This window comes from Bos indicus x Bos taurus, chromosome 9 (assembly GCF_003369695.1).
Source record: "Bos indicus x Bos taurus breed Angus x Brahman F1 hybrid chromosome 9, Bos_hybrid_MaternalHap_v2.0, whole genome shotgun sequence".
In the NCBI taxonomy this organism is placed as follows: domain Eukaryota; kingdom Metazoa; phylum Chordata; class Mammalia; order Artiodactyla; family Bovidae; genus Bos; species Bos indicus x Bos taurus.
In genome coordinates this window covers 22,154,928-22,182,874 of record NC_040084.1, presented here as the reverse complement: position 1 = coordinate 22,182,874, position 27,947 = coordinate 22,154,928, and the positions used below count along the sequence as shown (strand labels likewise).

At 35.2% G+C, this 27,947-nt stretch overlaps 1 protein-coding gene across 3 annotated transcripts in view; it reads left to right on the top strand.

The window, feature by feature from the left end:
• IBTK (inhibitor of Bruton tyrosine kinase) overlaps positions 1-27,947 on the top strand; it is a 95,004-nt gene that overhangs the window by 15,291 nt on the left and 51,766 nt on the right. For 2 of the 3 annotated variants that reach the window (XM_027550999.1, XM_027551001.1), the window contains exons 3-16: positions 3,360-3,456; positions 6,646-6,770; positions 10,864-10,974; positions 12,580-12,750; positions 14,615-14,732; positions 14,822-15,002; positions 17,006-17,129; positions 19,599-19,776; positions 22,588-22,765; positions 23,993-24,592; positions 25,564-25,650; positions 26,465-26,547; positions 26,630-26,667; positions 27,104-27,200. In XM_027550999.1, the coding sequence (XP_027406800.1) occupies positions 3,360-3,456; positions 6,646-6,770; positions 10,864-10,974; positions 12,580-12,750; positions 14,615-14,732; positions 14,822-15,002; positions 17,006-17,129; positions 19,599-19,776; positions 22,588-22,765; positions 23,993-24,592; positions 25,564-25,650; positions 26,465-26,547; positions 26,630-26,667; positions 27,104-27,200 (2,188 nt within the window). The remainder of the gene's footprint in view (positions 1-3,359; positions 3,457-6,645; positions 6,771-10,863; positions 10,975-12,579; positions 12,751-14,614; positions 14,733-14,821; positions 15,003-17,005; positions 17,130-19,598; positions 19,777-22,587; positions 22,766-23,992; positions 24,593-25,563; positions 25,651-26,464; positions 26,548-26,629; positions 26,668-27,103; positions 27,201-27,947) is intronic. The other variant, XM_027551000.1, reaches the window with a different exon arrangement.

Below are 27,947 nucleotides of genomic sequence, written 5' to 3'. Positions count from 1 at the left end.
ATATTAATAGCAAAATGTCCTTTTTGGAGCTAAACTATCTAGGTCTACCACTTACCAAGTCATCTTGGATGAGTTACTGAATCTTGAACCTCAGTTTCAACTATAAAAAAAAGGATAATGATAGTACCATCCTCACTTTTTTTTCCCCAGTGAGTTTCAGTGAAGAAAAACTTTTCTTAAGTATTAATAGTACTATTAATTCCTATTATATCTAAAACCTTTGTATATCAGTTTAGTTCCCTTATTATAACCTCTTGTATAGGAAGAGTGAGGTTAGTAAGAGTTATAGCATCTGTCAGCTCTGCTTTGGCCTCTCCCTGTAGTTTCTGCTGGAAACTGGGTGACCACCGACCCTTTCAAGCCTGAGAATGGCCTTCGGGTTTCTGCTGTGCTAGGGTTTGCCATTCAGGTGTGAGGATTTGGGTCTTCAGTTTGAAATAGGTTCTGGTATGAATTTTGGACCTTCCCTCCCTTTGGCTTTCATTTACCTTTAGAAATCCTCTGTCATCCTTGCTGCCTTGGCCAGGAGAGGCCAGGACATTGTGCCTTGGGCCACCTTGCTCTTGGCTTGACTGTCTGATTTTCATCAAGCGTCCTTCTGATCAGTGATAGACATCCAACGTGGATACTTCCCACTGATAAAATATCCCATAGAAACGTCTTTCTTCCATGTTGCTGTAATCCATCTGCATTTGTTTGGTCCAGACTTCTTTCCTTTCCCCTTTTAACTCTTCTTTAATTGGAAGGGCTGCAATGATAGAGTTGTTTGTTGTCGATTTCGCTTCTGCTGGCAACTCTAGCATTTAAGGTGTTATGGATGAGCAGGAAGAGACTATACAGAAAAGCACATTTTAAATGAATTACATTTGATAAAAACTTTATAGTATGAAATTTTAAAATTAAGTGCTAAAATTGTACAGTAACTATACACCCATGCTGTCAGTTCCCAGTTGCCAAAGATGAAAAACCTCAGCAGAAACTTCTTATGGAAGAACTAGCTGAATCATAAGCGTGTGTGGACTAAATGATAACCTATTTGTAAAGTATTTGGAACAGAAATTTTTCTTTAGTGCCTGATGTGTGTTAGGCAGTGATCTCAGTGCTAGACATATTGTAATGAAAAAAAAAAGAATCCTTTTTTGCTTGTTTTTTTTCATTATGCTTAGATGCTGTTTAGTAAGCTGGTGAATTTATCTCCTCTTTGGGGGATATGTAAAGAGTTGATCTTTAAATAAATGAGATAGACTACACACTGGTCCTTTACCTTTAGAGTTTAAAGTAAGCATATTAAAAAGTATCAGAGACCACCATATCTAGGGAACTCCAAAGGTAAAAAAAAGTTCCTAGTCCTTTATGCGGTTGGTGCTACTTAAGAAGATGCACATAGGGTCCAGTAAAGTTTAGGATGAATTTATAAAACTGGTAAAGTAAAATCTGCAGGGATCTAAGTTTCTGGGATCCTATTTGTCAAATTCGTAACTTGGAACACTGCCCTGGAATCAGCCCTTTTTACTCTTATAAAAGTCAAAATTAGGTCTTTCTATGTGGATTTATTATATCTAACTTAGAAAATAGGCAACATACATTTTTAAATTTATTAAGATCTTATTAAAAGATCACTTCTGAATTTTGTTTTATTTGTTAGCTCACTATCTTGAGTAGTTTTTGTTCATTGACAGTCCTTGTGAAATCAGTTGTCATTACTGTCTGGAACACAATGAAGTTAGAATTGGTATTGCTGTTTACTTGCTAAATCATGTCCATCTCTTTTGCAATGCTATGGACTGGGTTTTCCTGGTGGCTCCGTGGTAAAGAATTGATTCTAGTTTATTAAAATTCATTGTTACAAGATAAGAGGAGAGTCCCTTTCTTAAGTAACCCAAAACAGTGTTCCAACATATTATGGTTAAAGTTTAAAAATTTCATGGTTCCATCTCAACCTATAACTCCAGTGTGTGTGGATAGGCAGGGATTACTCACATCAGTCAAAATAGTTGTTGAGGGCTTCCCTGTGTTAAGTGATTAAGAATCCACCCTCCAGTGCAGAGGTCATGGGTATGATCCCTGCTCTGAGAATATCCCATGTGCCACGGAGCGACTAAGTCATGCACCACTACTGCTGAGCCTGCCAGCCGCAACTGCTGAAGGCCATGCACCTAGAGTCCCTGCTGGGCAACAGGAGAAGCCGCCACAGTGAGAAGCACATGCACCACGACAGAGAGTAGCCCCTGCTCCCTGCGACTAGAGAAAGCCTGAGCACAGCAGCGAAGACCTAGCACAGCCCCAAATAAGTAATAAGTCTTAACAAAAAGAAACGTAGATTAAAAAATAATTGTTGAATGCCTTATTAAACTGTCAACAAATACTGTTATTTTTGAAAAGGAGTACATTTTGCATTTAAAAAGCTGTAATGTAATAGTAATATGAATTGAACATTGCACTTTCTCCTCTCCTCCCATTATATTTTAAAAGACAGTAAGTATGTACTAAGGATAGGGTATACTAACTGCCTTAAATAAATGGGATGGAAAATGTTCTATTTCATGTTTAAATTCTGGAGATATAAAACTATAGATTAAATTCATCCTTAAAACACACAAACGCACACTGTCACATTTATTTGTGGCCACACCACACATCTTATGGGATCTTAGTTCCCCAACCAGGGATTGAACCTGTGCCCTCAGCAGTGACTTAAGACACAGTCTAACTGTAAGTGATGAGACAATGCTCTGAAATTGCACGTAGAAAAGTTTAAGTGGAAAGATATAAATCACACAAATAGAAATAAAAAATATGATTGTCTTCATGTCAGTAGTAGATATAACAGAATTTAAGTCAAAAAGATGGAGCATAGGTGATCACATTATATACAGTAAGTTTGAAAAACATAGAAAAAGTAAAAACTGTTGTTTGCCTTCGTGTAGAAGTCTTTACACCCCTTATCTGGATGTGGAATTTGGTTCTTTAAATACCAAAAAAAAAAATGTGTATGTACATATACACACAGTCTCAGAGTTGGGCCCTCTAGGTAACTGACCTGTGTTACCATGGAAAACTTTCATATCTAGTTCATTTAGATTTTTGTTTCATTTTGGTTTTAAATGTTGCTTCTTTACATTTTATGGTTCTTCTTTATTCTACCAAGAATTGGATATTTGATTTGTCTTAGTTTTCTTCTGTGTGAGAAATAAATGTTTATGAGCATAGGAGATAATTGTTATTAGGTGTTTATTTTTAATGTTCTTTATAGTTTGATCATCTAACTTGATAAATATAAATGTTACTGATTATAGATAAATAGTTAAAAATATATGCATGTATGTCTATATCTATATGCACATTTTTTCCTTTTTTAGCATGGTGTTAATCTGTATATTCAAGATAAAGAAGGCTTGTCAGCTTTGGATCTTGTAATGAAGGATAGACCAACTCATGTAGTATTCAAAAATACTGGTAAGAAAATTCCATAAATATATTCCATTAAAGTAAAGTTTCGAAAATTTTAAAGAAATTTTATTGTTATAAAAATACCTGAGAAAATTTTTGTGTGGATATCTGCAAAGACTTTTACTCTAATATATATAGGTTGATAACTTTGATTTTCTTTCAGAACACTTAGGTTTATTTTATACTTTTTAATTTCAATCTACATTTATGTGTATAAGAGTGAAAACACAGCCTTGAAGAAAGTAGGGAAAACCACTAAGTCATTCAGGTATCACCTAAGTCAAACCCCTTATAATTACACAGTGGAAGTGACAAATAGATTCAAGGAATTAGATCTGACAGACAGAGTGCCTGAAAAACTGTGGACGGAGGTTTGTAACATTGTACAAGAGGCGGTGATCAAAACCATCCCCAAGAAAAAGAAATGCAAAAAGGCAAAATGGTTGTCTGAGGAGGCCTTACAAATAGCTGAGAAAAGAAGAGAAGCGAAAGTCAAAGGAAAAAAGGAAAGAGATACTCATCTAAATGCAGAGTTACAAAGGATAGCAAGGAGAGATAGGAAAGCCTTCCTCAGCGATCAATGCAAAGAAATAGAGGAAAACAATAGAATGGGAAAGACTAGAAATCTCTTCAAGAAAATTAGAGATACCAAGGGAACATTTCATGCAAAGATGGGCACAATAAAGGACAGAAATGGTATGGACTTAACAGAAGCAGAAGATATTAAGAAGAGGTGGCAAGAATACACAGATGAACTATACAAAAAGATCTTCATGATCCAGATAATCACGATGGTATGATCACTCACCTAGAGCTAGACATCTTGGAATGCAGAGTCAAGTGGGCCTTAGGAAGCATCACTACAAACAAAGCCTAGTGGAGGTGATGGAATTCCAGCTGAGCTACTTCAAATTTTAAAAGAAGATGCTGTTAAACTGCTGCCCTGAAGCAAATTTGGAAAACTCAGCAGTGGCCACAGGACTGGAAAAGGTCAGTTTTCATTGCAGTCCCAAAGAAAGGCAATGCCAAAGAATGTGCAAACTACTGCACAATTGCACTCATCTAACATGCTAGCAAAGTAATGCTCAAAATTCTCCAAGTTAGACTTCAACAGTATGTGAACTTCCAGATGTTCAAGCTAAATTTAGAAAACGCAGAGGAACCAGAGATCAAATTGCCAACATCCATTGAATCATAGAAAAGACAGTTCCAGAAGAACATCTACTTCTGCTTCATTGACTACACTAAAGCTTTTGACTATGTGAATGACAACAAACTGGAAAATTCTGAAAGAGATCGAAATACCAGACCATGTTGCCTGCCTCCTGAGAAACCTGTATGCAGGTCAAGAAGCAACAGTAAAAGCTGGACATGGAACAATGAACTGGTTCCAAATTGGGAAAGGAGCACATCAAGGCTGTATAGTGTCACCTTGCTTATTTAACTTCTGTGCAGAGTACATCATGTGAAATACCAGGCTGGATGAAGCACAAGTTGGAATCAAGATTGCAGAGAGAAATAACAATAACCTCAGATACGCAGATGACACCACCCTTAGGGCAGAAAGTGAAGAAGAACTAAAGAGCCTCTTGATGAAAGTGAAAGAGGAGAGTGAAAACGTTGGCTTAAAACTCAACATTCACAAAGCTAAGATCATTACATCTGGTCCCATCACTTCATGGCAAAAAAATGGGGAAACGATGGAAACAGTGACAGACTTTATTTTCTCAGGCTCCAAAATCACTGCAGATGGTGACTGCAGCCATGAAATGAAAAGACGCTTGCTCCTTGGAAGAAAAGCTATAACCAACCTAGACAGTGTATTAAAAAGCAGAGACATTACTTTGTCAGCAAAGGTCTGTACAGTCAGTGCTGTAGTTTTTCCAGTAGTCATGTATAGATGTGAGAGTTGGACTATAAAGAAAGCTGAGTGCCGAAGAATTGATGCTTTTGAACTGTGGTGTTGGAGAAGACCCTTGAGAGTCCCTTGGACTGCAAGGAGATCCAACCAGTCCATCCTAAAGGAAATCAGTCCTGAATATTCATTGGAAGGACTGATGCTGAAACTGAAGTTCCAGAACTTTTGGCTTCCTGATGCAAGGAGCTGACTGACTCATTAGAAAAGACTTTGCTACTGGGAAAGATTGAAGGCGTGAGGAGAAGGGGACGACAGAGAATGAGATGGTTGGATGGCGTCACCGACTTGATGGACATGAGTTTGAGCAAGCTTCAGGAGCTAGAGAAGGACAGGGAAGCCTGGTGTGCTGCAGTCCGTGGGGTCACAAAGAAGTCAGTCATGATTGTGATTGAACAACAAATAAAGGCAGCTAGAATTGTAGCTACTGTAAAGTGATTGATGTCCATTGAGAAAGGACAGCATTTAAGGTCGAAGGGAAAGGAAGTGATTCTTCTATCCACATGCTCATTCTTGTAATGGCACTTATCTTTTCAATTTTTGTGCCCTGTGAGCTTTGTGAATGTAAATTGATTGAAAAGAAGAAGAGATGTAAATGGGGGCACTAGTTAATTTGCATTTTAACTAATGAGCAATCTAGGTAAGGACATGTTCTTCATTTTATTTCTGTCTTGGACACTATATTGCAAGTTACAGTTATTATTCTATTCAAGAACTTGATAAGCATTCCAAAATAAAAATGAAGATTTATATCATAATTAGCTGTGATTTTTATCCCATTTTCATTTTTGTTGCCCTAATCCCTAGTGTGATTTTGCATCTATCAAGAGCAAAGTACTGGAAAATAATCCTTACGTAATAATAGAAACTAATACCATGTGCTTCATTTAGAACCTGTATATATGAAACGTTTTAATGATATTCTACATTTAAATAGTTATCTGTAATATTTTCCTGAGAGCTAAGTGAATATGGCAGGTGATATTTTACTCATTTGGCAGTTAAACCTTAGCTACTAAAGAAATAAGGGTTCAACATGTTAAATTGCCTTCATTGAGACAGGCCTGTGCTGATTTGGATCTTCTGATTTCTGTTTCTAGAGTGTTATAATAAATTAATAGATGGATAATTTAAAAGAAAATTTTAGTAGTATCTTTCTAAATACGGTAGTTTGGTTTTGGTAAAGAGTCATATTTGAAGTAAATTGATTTGTTCAGTATTAAACAACACTGATACTTGTTTGAAATGTGATAGAATATAAAAACTCATTTTCATTTTAGATCCTACAGATGTCTACACTTGGGGAGATAATACAAATTTCACCCTGGGTCATGGAAGCCAGAATAGCAAACATCATCCAGAGTTGGTGGATCTGTTCTCCAGGAGTGGGATTTATATCAAGCAGGTATTTACTAATTCTTTTAAGATTTTGTTAATCATAGTTAGACTGTGTAAAGTATCATAAAACAATGAGATGTTTGTGCGGTATTCTTGCCTGGAGTATTCCATGGACAGAGGTGCCTGGTGGGCTATAGTCCATGGGGTCGCAAGGAGTCAGACACGACTGAATGACTAACACATTGACGTTTGTATAAGGGGCATTAGAAGTTAGAAGGCGTTTTACAGATAGTTGGAGAAGGAAATGGCAACCCATTCCAGTGTTCTTGCCTGGAGAGTCCCAGGGACGGAGGAGCCTGGTGGGCTGCCGTCTATGGGGTCGCACAGAGTCGGACACGACTGAGGCGACTTAGCAGCAGCAGTAGCATACAGATAGTAGTTTTTTAAAGGTAGAACTTCTGTTGGATTTTCTAGCTTTTTTTTTCCATTTAAAGTTCTTCAAATTGTTTCTCAAGTGAATTTGTTGTTGAAACTCAATTTGTTATTAGTTTTAGGTAAGTGAACCTGAGTTGTTAAATATAAGTAACTGTAAAATTTTAATTGATAATTGTAAAGGTTTTGCCTTTGTCCTTATGTCATAATCCTGGCTGTCTCCCTCTTCAGTGGATTTTGGTACTATTAACCACTCATCTTTTTCTATAACGCTCTGTGTGTGTGTGTCTCTGTGTGTATAATGCATATCTAGCCTCAATGTTTCTTCCTCTTGAGCTTCATTTCTGTTGCACTCTGGATAGTCTTCAAAGTTTTTAAGTTTAACTAAAGTGTTAATTTTGCCACTAAACAACCTCTACTTAATAATTTTTAAAGCTATAAATCTCATTTTCTAAATCCGAAAATTACACCTCAGAATATGTCTGCTGAGTCCTTTTCTTCATTTTTTCCCCTGATGTAATCATAACTGTCATCCCCTTTTATTCCCCCAATTATTTGGATGATAAATTATATATTTAGGGTCTCAGGAACAGGGGAGCCTGGTGGGCTACCGTCTATGGGGTTTCACAGAGTTGGACACGACTGAAGTGACTTAGCAGCAGCAGCAGCAGCAGGACACTGTTTTTCACACCAGAAGTCACTAATGTATCACGATTAGCAATTTAAAAAACGTAATAGAGTTAAACCCAAGAGAATATTAAAATTTGAGAGGGCAAGAATAGGAGCCCACATGAGAATAAAGAGTGACGAAAGAAGTAGAGAGTAGAGTGGTGTCCTGAAAGCTTAGAAAGGCACCTGTTTTCCTTTTCTGACTTGGTACAAGATACAGTCAGATTGGGTGAGGGGAGGTTTTACAGGAGCAGAGATTTTTATGCAAATGTGAAGGAGCAATGGAGGCATCAGGGCTAATGGGGCTGTCTACATAACCAGGCACTCAGTAAATAGTGCCAAATACCACCTTCCTTCCTCTCAAACCTATCCAGTGTTTGTATTTCAACCCTTATTTTGTGGTTAAAAAAAAATCCTTTACATCCTTAATTTCTTCACAAAGTACTCAGTGTCCTTGTCTTAACTGAAATGAGCTGTGTCTTTGTATATACTGTTTCATCCTTTAACCCTACAAAGTGGAATATGCTCAATTCTTCAGATCAGGTGTCCTGATTCTGGCTAGCCATCTATTAATACAAAGACTTGGAAGGAATTGAGGATGCTGAAAGGACTTGGGACAGACCAGAGTCTTAAGCCTGGGGTCAGAGTCTCTAGAGAATGTGAGGGAAACTGTTAGAGCAGGGCTGGCTGTTCTTTCTCACCTACTTGAAAGCTTTTGGTAGACACTGCTGATCTGGCACCGCACTCCAGTACTCTTGCCTGGAAGATGCTATGGACGGAGGAGCCTGGTAGGCTGCAGTCCATGGGGTCACTAAGAGTCAGATACGACTGAGCGACTTCACTTTCACTTTTCACTTTCATGTATTGGAGAAGGAAATGGCAACCCACTCCAGTGTTCTTGCCTGAAGAATCCCAGGGACGGGGGAGCCTGGTGGGCTGCCATCTATGGGGTCACACAGAGTCAGACACGACTGAAGCGACTTAGCAGCAGCAGCTGATCAATCACAGCGCACACTTCCTCTCCCCTCCTCCTTCAGTCCCACTCTCTTCTTCCCCACCTCTCTGTTTTAAAGTAAATTGGGACAAGTCCTCAGAATTCACCTGTCAGCAGCCACGAATGATTGATCAGAGTTGAGGCACTTAGAAAGGCTCCTGTTTTCCGTTTCTGACTTGGTACAAGATACAGTCAGATTTGGTGAGGTAAGATTTTTCAGGAGCAGAGATTTTTACACAAATGTGCAGGAGTCATGGAGGTATCAGGAAATGGGCTGGTTGACTGTACCTTCTGATTCTAAAATACATAGAAGAATATAGAAGAATTGAGCATATTTCACTTGGTAGGGTTAAGGGTGAAACAGTGTACATGAAGACAAAGCTATATTTCAGTTAAGACGAGGACACTTAAGTATTTTGTGAAGAAATTAAGGACGTAAGGATTTTTTTGTTTTAACCACAAAATAAGGGTTGAAACACAAACACTGTGGATAGGTTTGAGAGGAAAGTAGTGTAAATTAGTAAGAAAAAAGGAAACAAGTGTTTGGCACTATTTACTGAGTGCCTGGTTATGTAGAGAGCTCCATTACTCACTGAAAAATAGCTGATTCTGTTGTACCAGATGAATTGACTGCTGTAGACAGAGATTATTGTTATTAGCATAATATATTCCTGATAATTAAGGTGAAAATCCATGATCAGTTGCCTCTTTAAAAAATTCAAAGGTTTTAAAGTTGAAGGTCTTATACTCTGGCGTTGGTTGTTTGATGTTGTTGTTAGTTGTTAAGCTGTGTGTGACTCTTTTGAGACCCTGTCAACCGTAGCCCGCCAGGTTCCTCTCTGTCCATGGGATTTGCCATACAAGAGTATTGGAGTGGGTTGCCATTTCCTTCTCCAGGGGTACTTTCTTACCCAGGGATTGAACCCTGCATTGGCAGGCAGATTCTTTGCCACTGAGCCACCAAGGAAGCTGAAGTTGGAAATTATAGAGGCGCTCTAATGTTGAATATAGGATTGAACAAAATGTATTCTAGTTTCATAAAATAATATTTCCTTTACAGATTTTAACTTTGTATTACAAATTTGAATACAATTTCCATAAAATAATATTTCCTTTACAGATTTTAATTTTGTATTACAAATTTGAATACAGTTCTTTATTTTTAGACTTTCTAGATGTTTGTGGTACAGCTAAATAAATGACTTTTTTGCTTTAATCAAAGACCCAGAGTCTTTGATAAACTTTCTTCTGTAAAAAACAAGTTCTATAAAAAAGTATTTACAGAACTTGCCAAGTGGTTAAGGATATGTGTAAATAGCACTTGCAGTTCAGCTTATAATATTCTTATAAACAATTCTAGGATTTTTAAATTTCTTAATCCTTTTTTAATGTCCTAAGTTAGAAATATTTATGGATAGCATAAGAAACACAAATGCAAATTTTTTAAAGATAAAAGGATTTTTAAATAGTATTTAGGTAAAATGAGTGTACTGATGATGCCTTGAAAAAAGCTTGAAAATCAGTATAAATTATTTAAAGCCTTATAATGATATTAAAGATATATTAAACATTTCAGAGATATGAAAAGGGCATACTGTTTACCCACCACTGCCTCCATATAGGTGATATTGAAAAAATATTCTTACAGCATTTCTACTATTTTCTTTAGTAGTGTATCAATATTTGGTAATCTTTATACTTCATATTTAATTCTGTTCACTTCTTGTTGTGTGGGATTTTATGAAATTGGAAAACAATTGGTTACTTTTTGTATTTTCCTTTGTTTAGTCTCTTCTTGGTTACACATGCTTAATTCCTTCTAAATTTATTTTTTTCCCCATCTTTCGGTGTTTTTAGACATAGTTTTTTAATATAGACCAGTATATATTTTAAATTTTTATTTCAGAAAATTTTAAACATGTACGGAGTAGAGATAATAGTATAATGAATTCTGATGTACCCATTATCTAGCTTAAACAATTAGTAATATTCTGTTATTTCTTTTTATAAAATAAAGGATATTTTATACAGAGACATTTAATAATATTCTCTTGTTTTCCTGTAGGTGGTGCTTTGTAAATTTCACTCAGTGTTTCTGTCTCAGAAAGGGCAGGTTTACACCTGTGGTCATGGTCCTGGAGGACGATTGGGCCATGGAGATGAGCAGACATGCTTGGTAATTGAAATGTCTCTATACAGTTTAGGTAACTTTGGTAAAATTTGATAGATTGGAAGCTTCACTTAACTAAATTTTTTTTTTTAACTAACTGAAAGGAGAAAATAGTATACCAACTGATAATTGATTTTAAAAGATCAGTTACTTTCCTGGTATATTGTGTTTAAAATAAAGATATTTATTTAAAATAAATATGTAAAATTCTAAAGCATCAAAAAATTTTTTCTTATAGGAAGTATTGAGTCAGGAGATATAGTATATAAATAAGCTTTAAAATATTTCCATAGTTGAAGTTTTAAAAGTAGTTTACTAATTGTAAAACATTTTTCCTGTTGTAGTCCAGGATTTATTCATTTTTAACTTCTCATTAAGGTATTTGTGGTCTAAAAATTGAGCCAATATTTTCATTATATAATCACAAAATTGAGTCAGCTACTGAAACTTAGTGCTAATTGGGAAAACCTAATAATCATTACATTCAGGAAAATACCTTACTAGTTTATTTTTAAGTAATTTTTTTTTTTGAGGGGATGGCTGGCATATTCATCGATTAAGAGGTCTTTAAAAAGGAGAGAGAGCTATAATAATTGCTTCTATTATTTGAAGGGTATATTATGTGCTAGGCATTGTTTATGCTTTCCATTTAGTATTGTTACCTTGATTTAAGCCTTAAACAGCCTTGTGAAGTTATAGCCTTATTATCCTCATTTTATACATAATGACAATAGTAATAATAGTACTCATTTATCAGTTGTTTACTCTGAGCCAGAGATGGTTGTTTTGCACTTACCAACTCATTTACTCCTTATATTGATCTTATTATCATCCAAAATACTATTATTATTTTGCATTCAGATGAAGAAAATGAGAGAAGTTAAGAGATTCCTTTGATATCAAATAGCTGGTAAATGCAGAGAAGGCAATGGCACCCCACTCCAGTACTTTTTCTTGCCTGGAAAATCCCACGGATAGAGGAGCCTGGTAGGCTGCAGTCCATGGGGTCGCTAAGAGTCGGACACGACTGAGCGACTTCACTTTCACTTTTCACTTTCATGCATTGGAGAAGGAAATGGCAAGCCACTCCAGTGTTCTTCCTGGAGAATCCCAGCGACAGAGGAGCTTGCTGGGCTTCCGTCTATGGGGTCGCACAGAGTCAGATATGACTGAAGTGACTTAGCAGTAGCAGCAGCACCTGGTAAATGGCTGGATTAAGATTTGAACCCAGAAGAGATGACTTTAAAGGAATATAATATTGTTTGGTTTTCATTGAAGGGCTGTGTTGATTCCTGTATTTTCATTTATTGCTTCACTCCACCAGTGAATACTTTGGTTAAAGAACACCCTTTGTTCAGACCAAACAAATTTGCACTTGGTGTACGATATATGATAAGGGCTCAAAATCATTTATCGAATCCAGTTGTTTTATTAAAATGTCTTACTGGGATTTTGTATTTTATTTATAAAGCAATGCCCATGTCCTATTAAATTTATCCCCCTCCTTCAGCCATATAGCAGTCATGTCATTTGGGATATATCCTCAGATTCTATTTGTATATTTTATATAAATGGTTAATGTAATATTTCAAAGTTAATTTTATTTTGTAGGTCCCTAGGCTTGTGGAAGGACTGAGTGGTCATAATTGTTCTCAAGTAGCGGCTGCTAAGGATCATACTGTTGTATTAACTGAAGATGGATGTGTTTATACATTTGGTCTAAATATTTTTCATCAATTAGGACTCATTCCTCCGCCTTCCAGTTGTAATGTACCCAGACAGGTAAACTTTTCTTTTTTAAACAATAATGTGACCATTGCCATAAAACCTATATGGACAAAAAGATAGAAGGTGTTGATAAGAGCAACTTATTTTACCTATAGTCAATGGTATATGTTTCTTCAGTGGTATATATTTTATTTTTCACAGGAGAAATTGAGCATAGTACAAATTAAAATTTGTTTGGAGTGAGAAAGAAGGAAAGCACTTGGGATATTAGGCAGCAAACTGCCTTTGATTCAAATTACAAGTGGTCACAAGCAGAGGGGGATCCAGATATTTTACAGAGGAGGATCCAGATATTTTGCGGAGGGGGATCCAGATATTTGGGGTTTGAAGCTTAATTTTGAGGTCCTCCTTAAAAAAAAAAAAACACACGAATTTTTTATAAGTTAAAAATGGGCCATGCACATGAGGTCCCCAGAAGCTTAAGCTTATTGGCTTCATGGTCAATCTGTCTCGGTGCAGAAGTCACACCTGGCAAGTCTATTTGAGGGAACATAAGCCTGAAAGCCACTGTTCTGTGTTCTGTTGTCCCTTTTTCTGTTGTACAACTACCAGCAGAAGGTGGCCTTTCCTCAGCTTCAGGGATCTAGTACACAGGACCTCAGGGCTGGGGCTTTAAATTAATATATTACTAGAATCATCTACTGGAGAAGGAAATGGCAGCCCACTCCAGTATTCTTGCCTGGAGAATCCCGTGGACAGAGGAGCCTGGTGGGCTGCTGTCCATAGCGTTGCACAGAGTCCGACACGACTGAAACAACTTAGCATGCATGCATGCGTTGGAGAAGGGATTGGCAACCCACTCTACTATTCTTGCCTGGAGAATCTCAGGGACAGAGGAGCCTAGTGGCTGCTGTCTATGGGGTCTCACAGAGTCGGACACGACTTAAGCGACTTAGCAGCAGCAGCAGCAGAATCATCTATAACGTGTGTTTTCAACTCATAAAATTTTGCATTCTGGTATTAAAATTCTTCATTGGTTTAATTCTCTGGATTTAAAATGATTATTAGATGATTAGATTAATAATAATCAATTATTAAATGATTATTTAAAATGATTATTAATAAAGCTTTAAAATCCAATGCTTTTACATTCTGGATGGCTAGTGAATCAATAGTAATTACTCCAAGATAATTAGAGGTAGTTTCCGATCTGTGGTACTTCTTAGAAGATCCATTTTCCTCAACCAACTATGGAATGTGTAGATATTTAATCATTTTTTAGACTTCTTTAGGAATGGTAGCTTTTACTCACAATTTCATTCTCTTTGTCTGGCTGTCTTGGAGCTCTGGGTTGTTACAGACATATCCAGTGTTCTTAAGTGAGGGCAGATTTGTGCCCCAGAGCCATTTGGCAATGTCTAGAGACAGTTTTAGTTGTTACAACTGGGGGGTAGGGGTGGGGTTAGTGGTACTGACATCTGGTGGACAGAGGCCAGGGATGCTGCCAAACCTCCTATGACACAGTCCCCCACAACAACCATCTGGTTCAAAATGTTAGCAGTGTTACTGTTAACAGACTCAGGATATGTCAAATGTAAAAGTACCATGTTTTCTAATAAGAACCAGAATGCCTGTTGTGTATATTGCTTGTTAACAAAAGTTTAATGGTTTGTGTAAAGTTTTTTATATGTTAAAACTGCTGATTTAAGGTGGCTGCATCAAAATGTCTTATGTTCTAAGAGGAGTTGGGGTCAGTATTAGTGCTGAGATCTATTGGTGATGACTGTCTTTAGTACATGAAGGGGTTACTGGCAGCAAGTATGCCCTGTATTTGCTACCCTGGTCTGCTAGATCTTGTGCAAAATTCCGTTAGTTTATAGATACATAATAAACTGAAGCCTTACTTGTCTTTGAATAGATGCAGGCAAAGTATCTGAAAGGAAGGACAATCATTGGAGTAGCAGCTGGCAGGTTTCATACCGTGCTGTGGACTAGAGAGGCTGTTTACACTATGGGACTAAATGGTGGACAACTGGGTAAGAAATCCAGGATGACAATATCTGAAAAATAAATTGTGTTCTTAAAACGGATATTTTGTGATTTGTTTGCTTATGTAATTTTTTAGGTTATTTACTAGATCCCAATGGAGAAAAGTGTGTAACTGCTCCTCGTCAAGTCTCTGCCCTTCATCATAAGGACATCACTCTGTCTTTGGTTGCTGCTAGTGATGGGGCTACTGTCTGTGTTACCACAAAGGGAGATATTTACTTACTTGCAGACTATCAGTGCAAGAAGCTGGCTTCTAAGTATGTATATTTCTGTGAAAGAAACATACCTTAATAATTCAGCTCTTCCAGCAAATATCTGAGTTTCAGCTTTATGTTATTCTCTGATGTGTCAAATGGGAACACTGAATGGTGGGAAAGTCAAGAGTTTTTGCCTAAGATGATAATCTTAATCTTTTGGCAAATGTTCAGTAAATATATGTAAAAGTTCTTTGTAGGGTTGTAAAGAGTATTTCTGAATTAAGATAACATATGGTTAAATATGACCTATAAGTTTCCCTTTTTTATGCTTTAGGTGCACAGAAATAGATTAATCATAATTCTTGGTTTGTGACGCAATCATCTTTGGTTCATGTATAGCCTTTATATATTACACATTTATTTTAAAACATTGTTAATCATATTCTGTACCCTCTACTCAGTCCAAGTATTTATACCTAATTGGTGTATTTTTATATTTTTGTATAGCCAGTTTTTATCTGATAACATTATAGTAGCATGTGGTAAACAAGTAGTTGGCTGTCTAATCAAAAAGTCAGTTAAAGCAGGGAATTATAAAACTTAAGGTTTAAGTATAAATGAGTCAGCTGGAGTTCTGTCTTTTGTGCATAAACCATATTTGCAGTATGTTATCTCTTCATTTTGAACGACTTAAGGAGCAAGTGCTTAAAAAACAATTATGAAGTAAGTTAAGGGCAGAATCCTATATTTTTCATACATTTTCAGTATTTAATATAGTTGCTTAATCTATATCTGATTTGACAGTAATTTTTTGCCTGTCATATTTGTTGCGTCATTTTAAAGTATTATGCTTTTATAGAAAGTGTTCTTCTCAGACTACTATTTTGTTGGTTTTACATATTTCATTATAAGTGTAGTAATAAATACAAGTAGGGAAATAGATCTTTGAACAGATACAGTAGCTCAGTTAGTGGGAGTAGGCGTGTGTAGGAATTCTAGAGAGTAGCCATCCAACTTTTAAAGTAATCAGGGATTTGAACTGAAATGCAACAGAATGTGCTTTTGCTAATGTCAGTGAGATGGTAACTTCATGAACAGATACCATTATGAACAGAAGATGTCAACCGTCAATACACACAACTTATCTTCTGTGTGTAACAGTTGGAAAGTTACCAATTGTAAGGTCATATTTCAGTTATAAAAATATGAAAATGTGATCAAACATGTTTCTTAGAACTGAGTTATGTAGGTTTCTTTCTGAGCCTGAGATGATTTATGGAATGTAAGAATTTGTTTTTGCTCTGCATTTATAAAACATAACCTGACAACATTAAGTTACATAAATATGTTACATCCAAGTTTTGCCTAAGAAAATTCTTTTGTTACAGAGTAGTAATTTTGAAAAGAAAAACATTTTAAAATATTTAAAAATTTTTATTTTATTTTTTAAAATAAAATATAAAAATATATTATAAGTTAAAATGTTAAAATAAAATATTTTTAAGCATTTAAAAATATCTGAAAGAGAGGACAGTCATTGGAGTAGTAGCAGCCGGGTTTCACACAGTGCCATAGGCATCATATGTGTACATATGATGAAATGTGTAATGAATTGACTAGTGGATGGGTTATTAAATTAGCAATACTAATTATTTTTATAGTAGCTGTATCTATTTAAAGTTGTCCATATTTGAAATAAGGATTTCTGTTTTGTTTTGAGGTTTAAATTTTTTCTGTTAAGAATGCAGATAATATATAGGAGCTTTTTCATTTTACCAGTTATTTAATCTGGGCAGAATGTGTATGTTAGCACATGGGGTTTTAGATATATAGGGTGTATATCTGAGTAGGTAGCAACTTGCCATAGAAAGAAATGGTCATTGTGTAGGGGAAACTCATAAAAGGAGGGACTAAGGATACCAAAGGTCAAATCACCTTACTTACTTTATCTTTCACAGCAATCACCCTAAATTATTGTTTGATAGTAATTTATTTAAAATTGAGCTTGTATAGTATAGCAAACATATTCATCTAGAATTTTTTTTTTTTTTTTTTTCATTCAGACAACTGAACTTGAAAAAGGTTCTTGTATCTGGGGGGCATATGGAATACAAAGTTGATCCTGAACATTTGGAAGAAAATGGGGGTCAGAAAATTTGCATTCTTGCAATGGATGGAGCTGGAAGGGTGAGTATATATTTATGCAAAAGCTTAGTAATCTTGTTCTCAGTTGACAGCTGTAGAGGACCTGATAATGTAAAACTGTGTTGGTATGATAGGGATTCCTGCTGACTTGTTTCCCTACTTGTTTTTGTCCCTACTTGTTTTTGATGTCCAATACTAATTGGTTTGAAATAGTAATTGGTATTTCAAAGAAAGTATGACATTTCAGGTCGCATAGTACTGCCTTGTTAAACTGTAGTTTAAAATTTCATTTGTTGTGTTTAAAATAGAAGTAAGGGATTTGATGAGTTATTTGATATATACACCAAGTATTCAAAAATGATATTGAATTATATAGATATGAGGTATATAACTACTCTTTTAAAAAGGTAAAAAACTAAGCTGGCAGTATTAAAAATACATAATCAGAAATTTTCTCTCAAATTTGATCTTAAATGTACACAAAATATTATATATACCGAGATTATAACTGTCATATAGAAAATATATGTATTTCTGGATCTCTATATAAAGAATCTCTGGGACTTCCCTGGCAGTCAAGTGGTTAAGACTCAACAGTCCCAGTGCTGGGAGCATAGGTTTGATCCCTGGTCAGGGAACTAATGGCACCCCACTCCAGTACTCTTGCCTGGAAAATCCCACGGACGGAGGAGCCTGGTAGGCTGCAGTCCATGGGGTCGATAAGTCGGACATGACTGAGCGACTTCACTTTCACTTTTCACTTTCATGCATTGGAGAAGGAAATGGCAACCCACTCCAGCGTTCTTGCCTGGAGAATCCCAGGGATTGGGGAGCCTGGTGGGCTGCTGTCTGTGGGGTCGCACAGAGTCAGACACGACTGAAGTGACTCAGCAGCAGGGAACTAAGATCCTGTGTGCCACCTAGTGCAGCCAAAAAAAAAAGCCTCTCGTCTCTTTTCATTTAAGTAAATAGAGTTGTAATTTTCATTTCTTTGATAAAATTGTCAATTAAAAATATGTATTATACATTAGCGGAGAAGGCAATGGCACCCCACTCCAGTACTCTTGCCTGGAAAATCCCATGGACGGAGGAGCCTGGTGGGCTACAGTCCATGGGGTCCCTGAGGTTCGGACACGACTGAGCGACTTCACTTTCACTTTTCACTTTCATGCATTGGAGAAGGAAATGGCAAGCCACTCCAGTGTTCTTGCCTGGAGAATCCCAGGGACGGGGGAGCCTGGTGGGCTGCCGTCTATGGGGTCGCACAGAGTCGGACACGACTGAAGTGACTTAGCATAGCATTATACATTAGAAACACTGAATAAGTTTTACACTGTGACTGGAAAAACCGATTGCTATCTGCTTTTTGTTTATAAAATAAAAATATACAATAAGTGTATTGAGGTTTTATAAATTGCTATAAAAATTGACATTTTAGAAACTGAAGAATTAATCATAAAACTCCACCTACTGGTACATTATAGGAATAAATCTTCTGTGATTGATCATTTTATTTGAGGGAACTATCTTTAAGAATTAGAGATCTAATTTGTAGTAAAAGAAGGAAGCAGAGGCATAGAATTACATTTAAAAAGTTGAATATTAAAAACATTTGACTTTGGGATATAGTTCATGTACAGTAATGGAGATCTAGCTTGTTTATACATGTGGATACTTACTTCCTGTAAAATTAATAACTTTAAAAATGACAGGACAAGCTCTGATAGTATCAGCTGATCAGTACAGTCTATATTTTGTGTACATAACTTGAGTGACCTTGGCAGATACCATTCTGTGCTTTAAGATTCTTAATTATGAGGAGATTGAGCTTTTCAAGATCAGTAGTATTAATTTTTCAAATGAAATCGTGCTTGGAATGCCTGTCTATGGTGTAGATGAAAAAAAGGTTTGCTGCTCTAGATAGAGCTGGATTGGAAAGCCCAGCGCCTGGTCTCTTGTCATTCTCAGTCCTCGAGTAGCAGCCCCTTGGCCATTTCTCGGGAGCACTAAGGCTGACAGAATGATGTGGAAGCTGCTGAATTCTGTGATGATTGTTCTGTCTCTGAGATTTTGTTTTACTTGAGTTGTGTAGACATCTTTTTTTGTTCCCCTTGAGAGTAAAGTTCGGATTTTTGTAGGGTGGTTTTCATTCTTCTTGTAAATATTACTCTTAAGTCTGACATTCAAGTTTTAGCATTAAGAATTTGGTTTTCTTTAGCATATTGTATGCTAAACATTGTAGTATATGTTTGCTCCACATGAGTAACACTGAACATTACTTCTTAAGAGAAGTGTCTTTGAAACATTTTTAATGCTTCATGTTTGCTTGATGTATTTTCTGAAAGATACACCATCATGGCTTTTATATATATATATCTTATACTATGGAAAAATGAACATTGGAGCATACTGAGAGCTCTTAGTTTTTGAGATAAGATCTGTTGATTTCATTTTTTGGTTGTTCAGATGCTATATTGCTTTCTATTCCACTGTAATTTGGTTTTATCTTAGGTATTTTGCTGGAGATCTGTCAACAGTTCTATGAAGCAGTGTCGATGGGCTTATCCACGCCAAGTCTTCATTTCTGATATTGCTTTAAGTAGAAATGAAATTCTTTTTGTCACACAAGATGGAGAGGGATTTAGAGGGAAATGGTTTGAAGAAAAAAGAAAGAGTTCTGAAAAGAAAGGTTAGTTCATATATGTAAATGGCATGTAAAAGTACCTTCTGGCTAATGTTTAATTTTGTACTTACTTATTATTAGGTTTAACTGACAAATGTTACTAGGTTTTACCTCTATATCTCTTCTTTTGATTTTTTGGTTTGTCTGTGTGCAGGTAAACAAAGGGAATTCAATCCACTTAAATCCTAAATTTTCAACCTTATATCTGTTAGTATGCCCTGAAATCATGGTACATTCCCATCAGTAACAGAGGCAGAGTATTGCTAATCTCTAGTCTTGGCTCTAGGGACAGGGCAGTATAAAATTAAAAACAAAAAACAACAAAAAACTTTGGTTTTTTGGTAGATTTGAACAATCTTCCAAATTCCTTTTTATCCCCCTCTCCCCAAAATGAGAATTGAGTGGCTTATGCTTCGGGGGTGTTTTGGGGGGTTTTTGTTTTGTTTTGTTTTTTGAATATATAAAATGAAACTTTTATAAGGTATTTTAGGATTTAGAGGAAGATTACAGGAAGAATAAGGTTTTTATATTCATTGAGAATTTTAAAACTTACAGGTCGCTTTATTAAACAATTACTGAATAATTGGAGGCAAGTTTTATTCATTTCTTGATGAATATAAAGGAGAGCTTTAAGATGCTAGCATGGAAAATAGGAGTTATTCATTACATTATATAGTTCATTTTTGATTTTCTGACTATGAATTTACAAACTTGTGGATTGCTTAACATTGTTTTTTTTTTAAACTCTAGTAGTAGCTTTTTTCTTTCATCCATAGTTAGTAATCTGTTGATTTTTTTTTTTTCCTTCCAGAAAAAGTAGAATTCATTGATCTCTTCACATCTCATTCCTTCCACCCTAGCCCAAGTCACATCAAATGGTCACTGGAAAAAATGTTTCCTTTTTTCAACTCGTTTCTTTTTATTTATTCTCTTACCAGAGTGAGCTTTTAAGATCTGATCCCAATTTACCTGTGTTTAAAAACTTTTTGATGGTTTCCTCACTTCTTGAACATGGCCTACAAGGCTCCTGCTCTGACCCTTGTCTGCATCTCTGAATTCCTCTTGAGTTCTCTCCCTCTCATTACCACTCTCCAGACACTCTGACCTTCAGGTATTCAGTCTTGTCCAGTTGTGGTTAGTCCCAGGGCCTTTTCTGATTTTCACATCTCAGCTTAATTTATGCTTCATCAGAGATGTTTTTACCAATTATTTAAACTTGGTTACCCTGTTTAACTTTTAATGTTCTCTTTGTATTTTTATCTTGTAGCTTATTTTTACTTGTTTTTATATATTTATCTTTGTGATTAATTTTTCTAATGTTGGTCTCCTATCATAAGATGGCAAGGACCATGATATATAGTCATTATATCCTCACAGTGAAATCAAGGTTTCTTTGTAATCATTAGCATTCAGCATATTTCCTTCCCTCATTAAGTCATCTATTGAGTGAACAAATCAGTTATTATATGCTAAAAGATACATAAAGAACATTTATAATTACTCAGGAAATTATAAACATTCTTCAAAATTATAAAGCCACAAAGGAATGATTTTTGGATAGTTAATTGATTTGTAGTATTTATTTCTTTATAGATTACACAAGTCTGTAAACATTTAAGGTATATTTACTATGTGCTGGATATAGGGCTAGGTTTTAATGATACAAAAATATGTAAGATGGGCCCCTGTTCTCAGACAGTCAGGAGTTTGTAGGGGCAATAGATACATTTACAAATATTTGCAGTTCATGGAGACAGATACTAATTTGCACATAATAAGTCTTTTAAGAACATAGAAATTGGAATAACTGAGTGTCAGGAAGATTAGTAAATCCCTGTGAATAAAAGAGAGTGAATTTGAGAGTAACCAGAGGCATTTTGACTTGTGTTGGAGTCCTTAGAATTGTGTCTTAGTAATAATTCGTGGTCTAAAACTGAATTCACGTTCTCATGCTTATGTGTCTGCTTTTCAGTGTTTTTTAAGTAAACGGCTATCTTTCACACCCCATTTTCCCTCACCCTCTATAGCTGATTGGTCACCAAGTTTTGTCACTTCCATCTCAAATATTTTTGAAATCTCCACTTTCTCTAGTTTCTTTGCTACAACCTCAGTCTTAACAGTGTTCATTCTTTTTCTCGACTCTTAGTTTTGTCAGTGATCTCTTTGTCTTTATTTACTTTAAACATTTTTCATACTACAGGCAGAAACATTTACTTGCACGCACATGCCATATTTTTCTTTCATATCCTTGATCTGACTTGTACTGATAAAATCATTTGTTTAACATCTGTCTTCTCTGCTTGATTGTATACTCCAAGAGTGTAGAGGCATGCTATCTATCTTGTTTACTACAGTATTACTAGGGCTACACTGAAAAACACTATGTCACCATAGCACATGTGGTCATTCAGATATCTGCTGAATAAATGGAAGGAAGGAGGAGAAGAAGGGAGGAAGCAAATGACATTTTTAATGGAAGCTGAGGAATTTTTAAAGGTAGTATAGACATTGTATTTGCCTTTTAGACAACTTTGGTTGCAGTGTGGAGGACAAAACCATGAGTAATTGAAAAAAAAAAAGAAAATTAAAAAAAAAATCATGAATAATTGAGAATTGACCCACCAAAATTTCTTCTCAGACAAATATATATAGGGTGTAAATTATGTTGGAGAGAGAGAAGATGTAGTTCTTCAAAAGGACTTAACGCAGACAAAAGATTTCTCTGTTCTAATTGTTTTTCTATTCCATTTACTCCTAAATCGTTTTAACAGTTTTAATAAAGCCTTGATTAATGAAAGCTTATTTTTTTCTTTTTAGCAGAGATTTTATCAAACCTTCATAATTCCTCACCAGATGTGTCTTGTGTCTCTGATATAAATAGTGTATATGAAAGAATTCGACTTGAGAAACTTACTTTTGCCCATAGAGCTGTTAGTGTCAGCACAGATCCAAGTGGATGCAACTTTGCAGTCTTGCAGTCAGATCCTAAAACAAGGTAAATGTACACTTGTCTATATTAAATTTCATTTTTAGAAGGAACAGTCATTGGGTTTTCTTTTGTTTTCATTAGCTCCTGGTACAAATCTAATTGAATAGCTGTTGTCAAGTCTTGTAGAGACTTCAGACATATAATCCTATTACTAGGTTAACTCAAAGGTGGAATTTGTTATATTGGAAGTTATGAGTGTTTGTTTTAGCTTGTAAATGGATATTTATTGAAAATATTGAAGGTAATATGTACATAGCACACAGAATTTATTCATGTCTTTGGTACTTCATGATGTCCTGTAGGTTCTCAGATTTTGAGAAATATAAATATTTGTTACATAGATTACAAAAATTTCTGACCATTGAGTACAGTGGGAAATGATAGACGAGTAGTGTAGAGTCATGTGGAGGGCATTGTGAATCTCAGTGCACATCTTCTGTCACATTAGTACAGAGATGACAGGTTTAAGATAAATATCAAGGATCTTACTGAAGAGGGTAAAAAGTCCTAGAGACAGGATTCCTCCTGGTTTGCCCAGGTCTGTCCCACCTTGAGCACTGAAAGTTTCCTCTCCTGGGAAACTGCTCAGTCCCAGGCAGACCAGGGGAGTTGGTCACCCTACCGAGAAGAGTGAAACGTACATTGGGAAGGTATGATTGCGTGCTTACAGTTCTGAAAGAACCAGGGGTATGGACTGATGTATGTGTGTATATTTATCTTTATTTCCTTGAGTTGCTAACTTATTCTGGGATCTGGGACCTAAAGTATTTATTTGCTGTTCTGTATATATTCTCCACTTGTGACATGAAAGAATATAAAACAGGAAAAGGTTGAATACTGTACTGTACTCTTTTTGAATGTTTTTAGTAATACTTTTAAAAATACATTTAAAAAATTTCTCCAAAAGTCATTCCAATTTATGTTCTAGTATTTCCCTATAGAGACAGAAAACTCTCCTTTCAAAGGAAAACTTAATTCTTATCATGTTAGTTGAGGGGAAATAAAATACATAAAGGAACAGAAAATATTTAAAGGGTATCTAAAATTATTCTTATTGGAATAAGATGCAATATTCTTATTGGAAATGTCAAATGAAAGATTTTCTAAGTTTAATAAGTAAAAATGAAATTATACTTTAAGGAGAATTGCCTAGGGATGCTCTTGGTTTTTTGTGTTTTCTTTTTTTTTTTTTCATTATTTTGAAGGTAAAAATAATTTTTGTTTCATTTCTAGCCTTTATGAAATTCCAACTGTGTCCTCCTCATCCTTTTTTGAGGAGTTTGGCAAGCTGTTGAGGGAAACGGATGAAATGGACAACATCCATGATGTGACATTTCAAGTTGGCAGTAGACTCTTCCCTGCACATAAATATATTTTGGCAGTGCGTTCTGACTTTTTCCAGAAATTGTTTCTTTCGGATGGTACCACATTAGACTTCACAGATGTTTACCGGAAAGATGAAGATTCTACAGGCTGCCATCTCTTTGTGGTAGAGAAGGTTCATCCTGACCTGTTTGAATACCTTTTGCAGTTTATATACACAGATACTTGTGACTTTTTAACTCATGGCTTCAAACCAAGACTAAATTTAAACAGAAAACCAGAAGGATATCCAAGCACTCCAAACTGTCATTCGAATAAAATGAATTCCCATGAAGATAATCAGAAGTCAGCATTTGAAGCTTACAAAAGTAATCAAGCTCATACAATTAGTGAAAAGCAGAAGAGTAAATCCAAATCTTCCAAAAAAGTAAAAAGTGTTGGGGAAGATGATCCTGTAAAAATGTTGCAAAATATCGCAAAGAAATTTGGTTTCAGTAATTTAAGTAGTAGGTATGACTCCTCCTTAGTATCTATTCATGTACCTCATTATGCCTTCCTTTTAGAAATTCTGCTTCTTTTTTTTTTTTTTCCCTGCTCAGCTTTGCTTTGCTCCTGCTGCTGATCTTGGTCCTTCTCTTCCCCTCCCCACCCATCTCCATCCCCTCCTCCATCCTCTCCTCATCTTCCTTTTCTTTTCTCTTTCCTTCACTTTCCCTCTCTCTCTCCTTTTCTCTCCCCCTCCCCTTTCTGTTTGGATCTGTTTCTTTCTTTTCAGGGACCTGTTTCTCTGTTTTCTACTAAAGCTATCTCTAGGATTCCCTGGATTAAAACATTAAAGGATAGAAAGGCTGTTCATGGATTTGAACTCTCATGGTGTCTCTGTAACAGGAATCTGGAGTGGCAGGCAGTGTGGTATTCTAGAAAGAGTACTGTCTTTGGAGTTAGACCTATATGTGCCTCTTAGCTCCACTGTAACCAGCCTAGGGCAAATTTCTTACTTCGTGAACCTCAGTTTCTCAGTAAATAAAATGAGAGGGATAATATTTACCTTATGTTATTGGTGTAGTTTGGTCATAAAGCGTGTGTACAATGCCTGACAATATTTGTCATATTAACAAACCAGATTTTTTGGAGTTCTCTATTTTTAAGGTATTTATGTTGCCTGTGGCAGTATAACCTTAGTTGTGGGGCAGGAGCCAAGGGAGGAGAGTTTATCATGTTTTCTAATTGAAACCATGAAGGGTTTTGTGTTGTAGCTTTCACTTGTTTTTTTGTCAGTAATGATGTTTAACACATTTTAAATACTAAGTAAAATTGAAGGACACTGTATGACTTCTTTATCACAGAGTAGGGGTTTGCTGAGATACTCTTCTAGGTGATACAAATTACATAATCACGTTTAGATGTGGGCTCATTTGTTGGATTTTTGTTGTTTTGGTAGGGGAATATAGTCACCAATTGTTACTTTTTATCCTTGATAGGTTAGATGGAGTCAGATATGAAAATGAAGAAATTAGTATCATTGCCAAGAAAACTGGTAGTAAACCAAAGCTAAATCAGAAAAAATGGTAAGTTAGGAAATGAAGATAAACTTTTCATCTCTAGATTTTGGGGCCCTAACTGGAAATAGAGCTCTCTTTATTTACACATGTATGCAGCAAAATGTGTATGTGGATACCCTGTTACCTTTATTAATCTTTTTCATGTCTGGAAATGCTGGAGAATTGTTGAGGCAAATGGATAAAATGTTAACTGCTCAGTAAGACACAGAGTTAATTTTTTTTTCCTGATTACTCTCTAATAAAGAATTTAAAAAAAATTTCCTAAATTTTGTATTTTTTTAATAAATAGGTAATGATGTTAACCCAGAAACCAAAATAATTATGCCTCTTCTCTTCATCATTATGAAGATTATTTCCTTTAGTATAATTTTGTTCCGTAATAAGTATATTATTCTAAATATGTTTATTATTAAAAGTTTTTATTTTTAGGTGTTTGTCTCTTGTAGGTAGAAAATTTTAGAGAAAAACCTGGTTGTATATAGACTGTGCTTAGCACAAAATAGGTTGTACAAATAAGTGAATTGATGACCTTTGACTGTCATGCCGCTTAGTGTCATATTAATCAGCACCTGGTCTGTATTGAAAAAGGAAAATTAGAAGGAAGACTTTTTTGAATATTTGTCTGTACACAGTTCCTTTTACAAATACTATCTTCGTTATAAGGCCTTATTTTTTTCCCTAAAGTGGAAGGAGATAAAATATTTTATTTGTATGTATACCCTCAAGTTGTTTGTTATATGCCACCTTTAATTAGGAGAAAATCAAAAGTTAAGACAAATCCTAAAATTGCTTTTGCTTCAATTAAACTTTTTTTTTCCAGTTCATTTTTATGTGATGTGACCATGAAATCAGTGGATGGAAAGGAATTTCCTTGTCATAAATGTGTTCTTTGTGCTAGACTTGGTAGGTGTACTTTTTGTTGGTTGCAGATTTATTTGTTTTGGTATTGTTGCCTATTCTTAATTGAATTTTTTTTTTCTTTCAGAATATTTTCATAGTATGCTGAGTAGCTCATGGATTGAGGTAAGATTTAAGTAGAAACCACATAGGCTGCTAATTATGCTTTATATTTTTGGGAAATTATTTACTAAAGAAATTTTAAAATATTTTTAACTCAGTTTTTCTTTTGTATTGACTTTATTTATGCTTAAACTGGCTGGAAAATAGCAGTGTTTTGAAATTAAAGTTGTTGCAAAATAATTACTTAAATGAATTCTCCATTATTGTTTGGAGTTATATTTGCAATACCAGTTTGTTTCTTTTTTCTCAGATTTTCTTGATTCTTTTTCATCTTACAAGGCATTTTAAAATTAAATGTATCTCATTTTAGCTTTGTGTTTTAACATTATATTTTTTTGCATTTGATGTGATTCCTGTTGAAAGTTTTTCATAGTGATCACCTCAATCAGATTGTAGTGTTATTTTGTAGTTGAAAATTAATTGTTTTACTTTTATTTAGGCTTCCAGTTGTGCAGCTCTGGAAATGCCAATACATTCTGACATACTGAAAGTTATTTTGGACTACCTCTATACTGATGAAGCTGTTGTGATAAAAGGTATTAATAAAAGTTAGGACATTTTAGATATTTAAGATACAGTTTAAAAATGATAAAATTACACAAATCTTATTTTCTGCTTTAATTGAATTAATCAACAAAGGCTTAAATTTAGAATAAGCTATACAGATGATTACTAACAGTGAAGGAATGGAATAGAAAATTTTCATTACCTACATGGAAATGAACTCTATAAGAACTGTTAATAATGGTTGAGATTAGATTTAACATTTTCATACCCAGCTACTTTTACATGATTGAGATGAAAAATTGACAACAGAGAGTATATATAGTCTTGATAGATAGTCTACAAAAGTTCTTGTCTGTTTTTCCCCTCATGTGAATGTGTCTGAAGTATAGACTAATAATTGAACTGAAATTTATAAAGAGATGCATTTATATACTTTGTCAGGAACACACCTGTGTTTTATTTACCAGGTGTCTTTAGTCATAGGAGTGATACACTATGTGTTCTGTATTTTGTATATACCAAGTTTTCTTAATCAGTTTGTTGATGGACATTTAGGTATTTCTGTACTTTAACTATTGTGAATAATTTTGCAGTGAACATGGGAATGCAGGTGTATCTTCAAAATCCAGATTTCAGTTCCTTTGGCTAAATACTCAAGATTGGGATTACTATATCATATGATAATTCTAGTTTTAATTTTTTGAGAAACTTCCATACTCTTTACATAGTGGCTTTACCAGTTTACACTCCTCTCAACAGAGCACAAGAGTAACCTT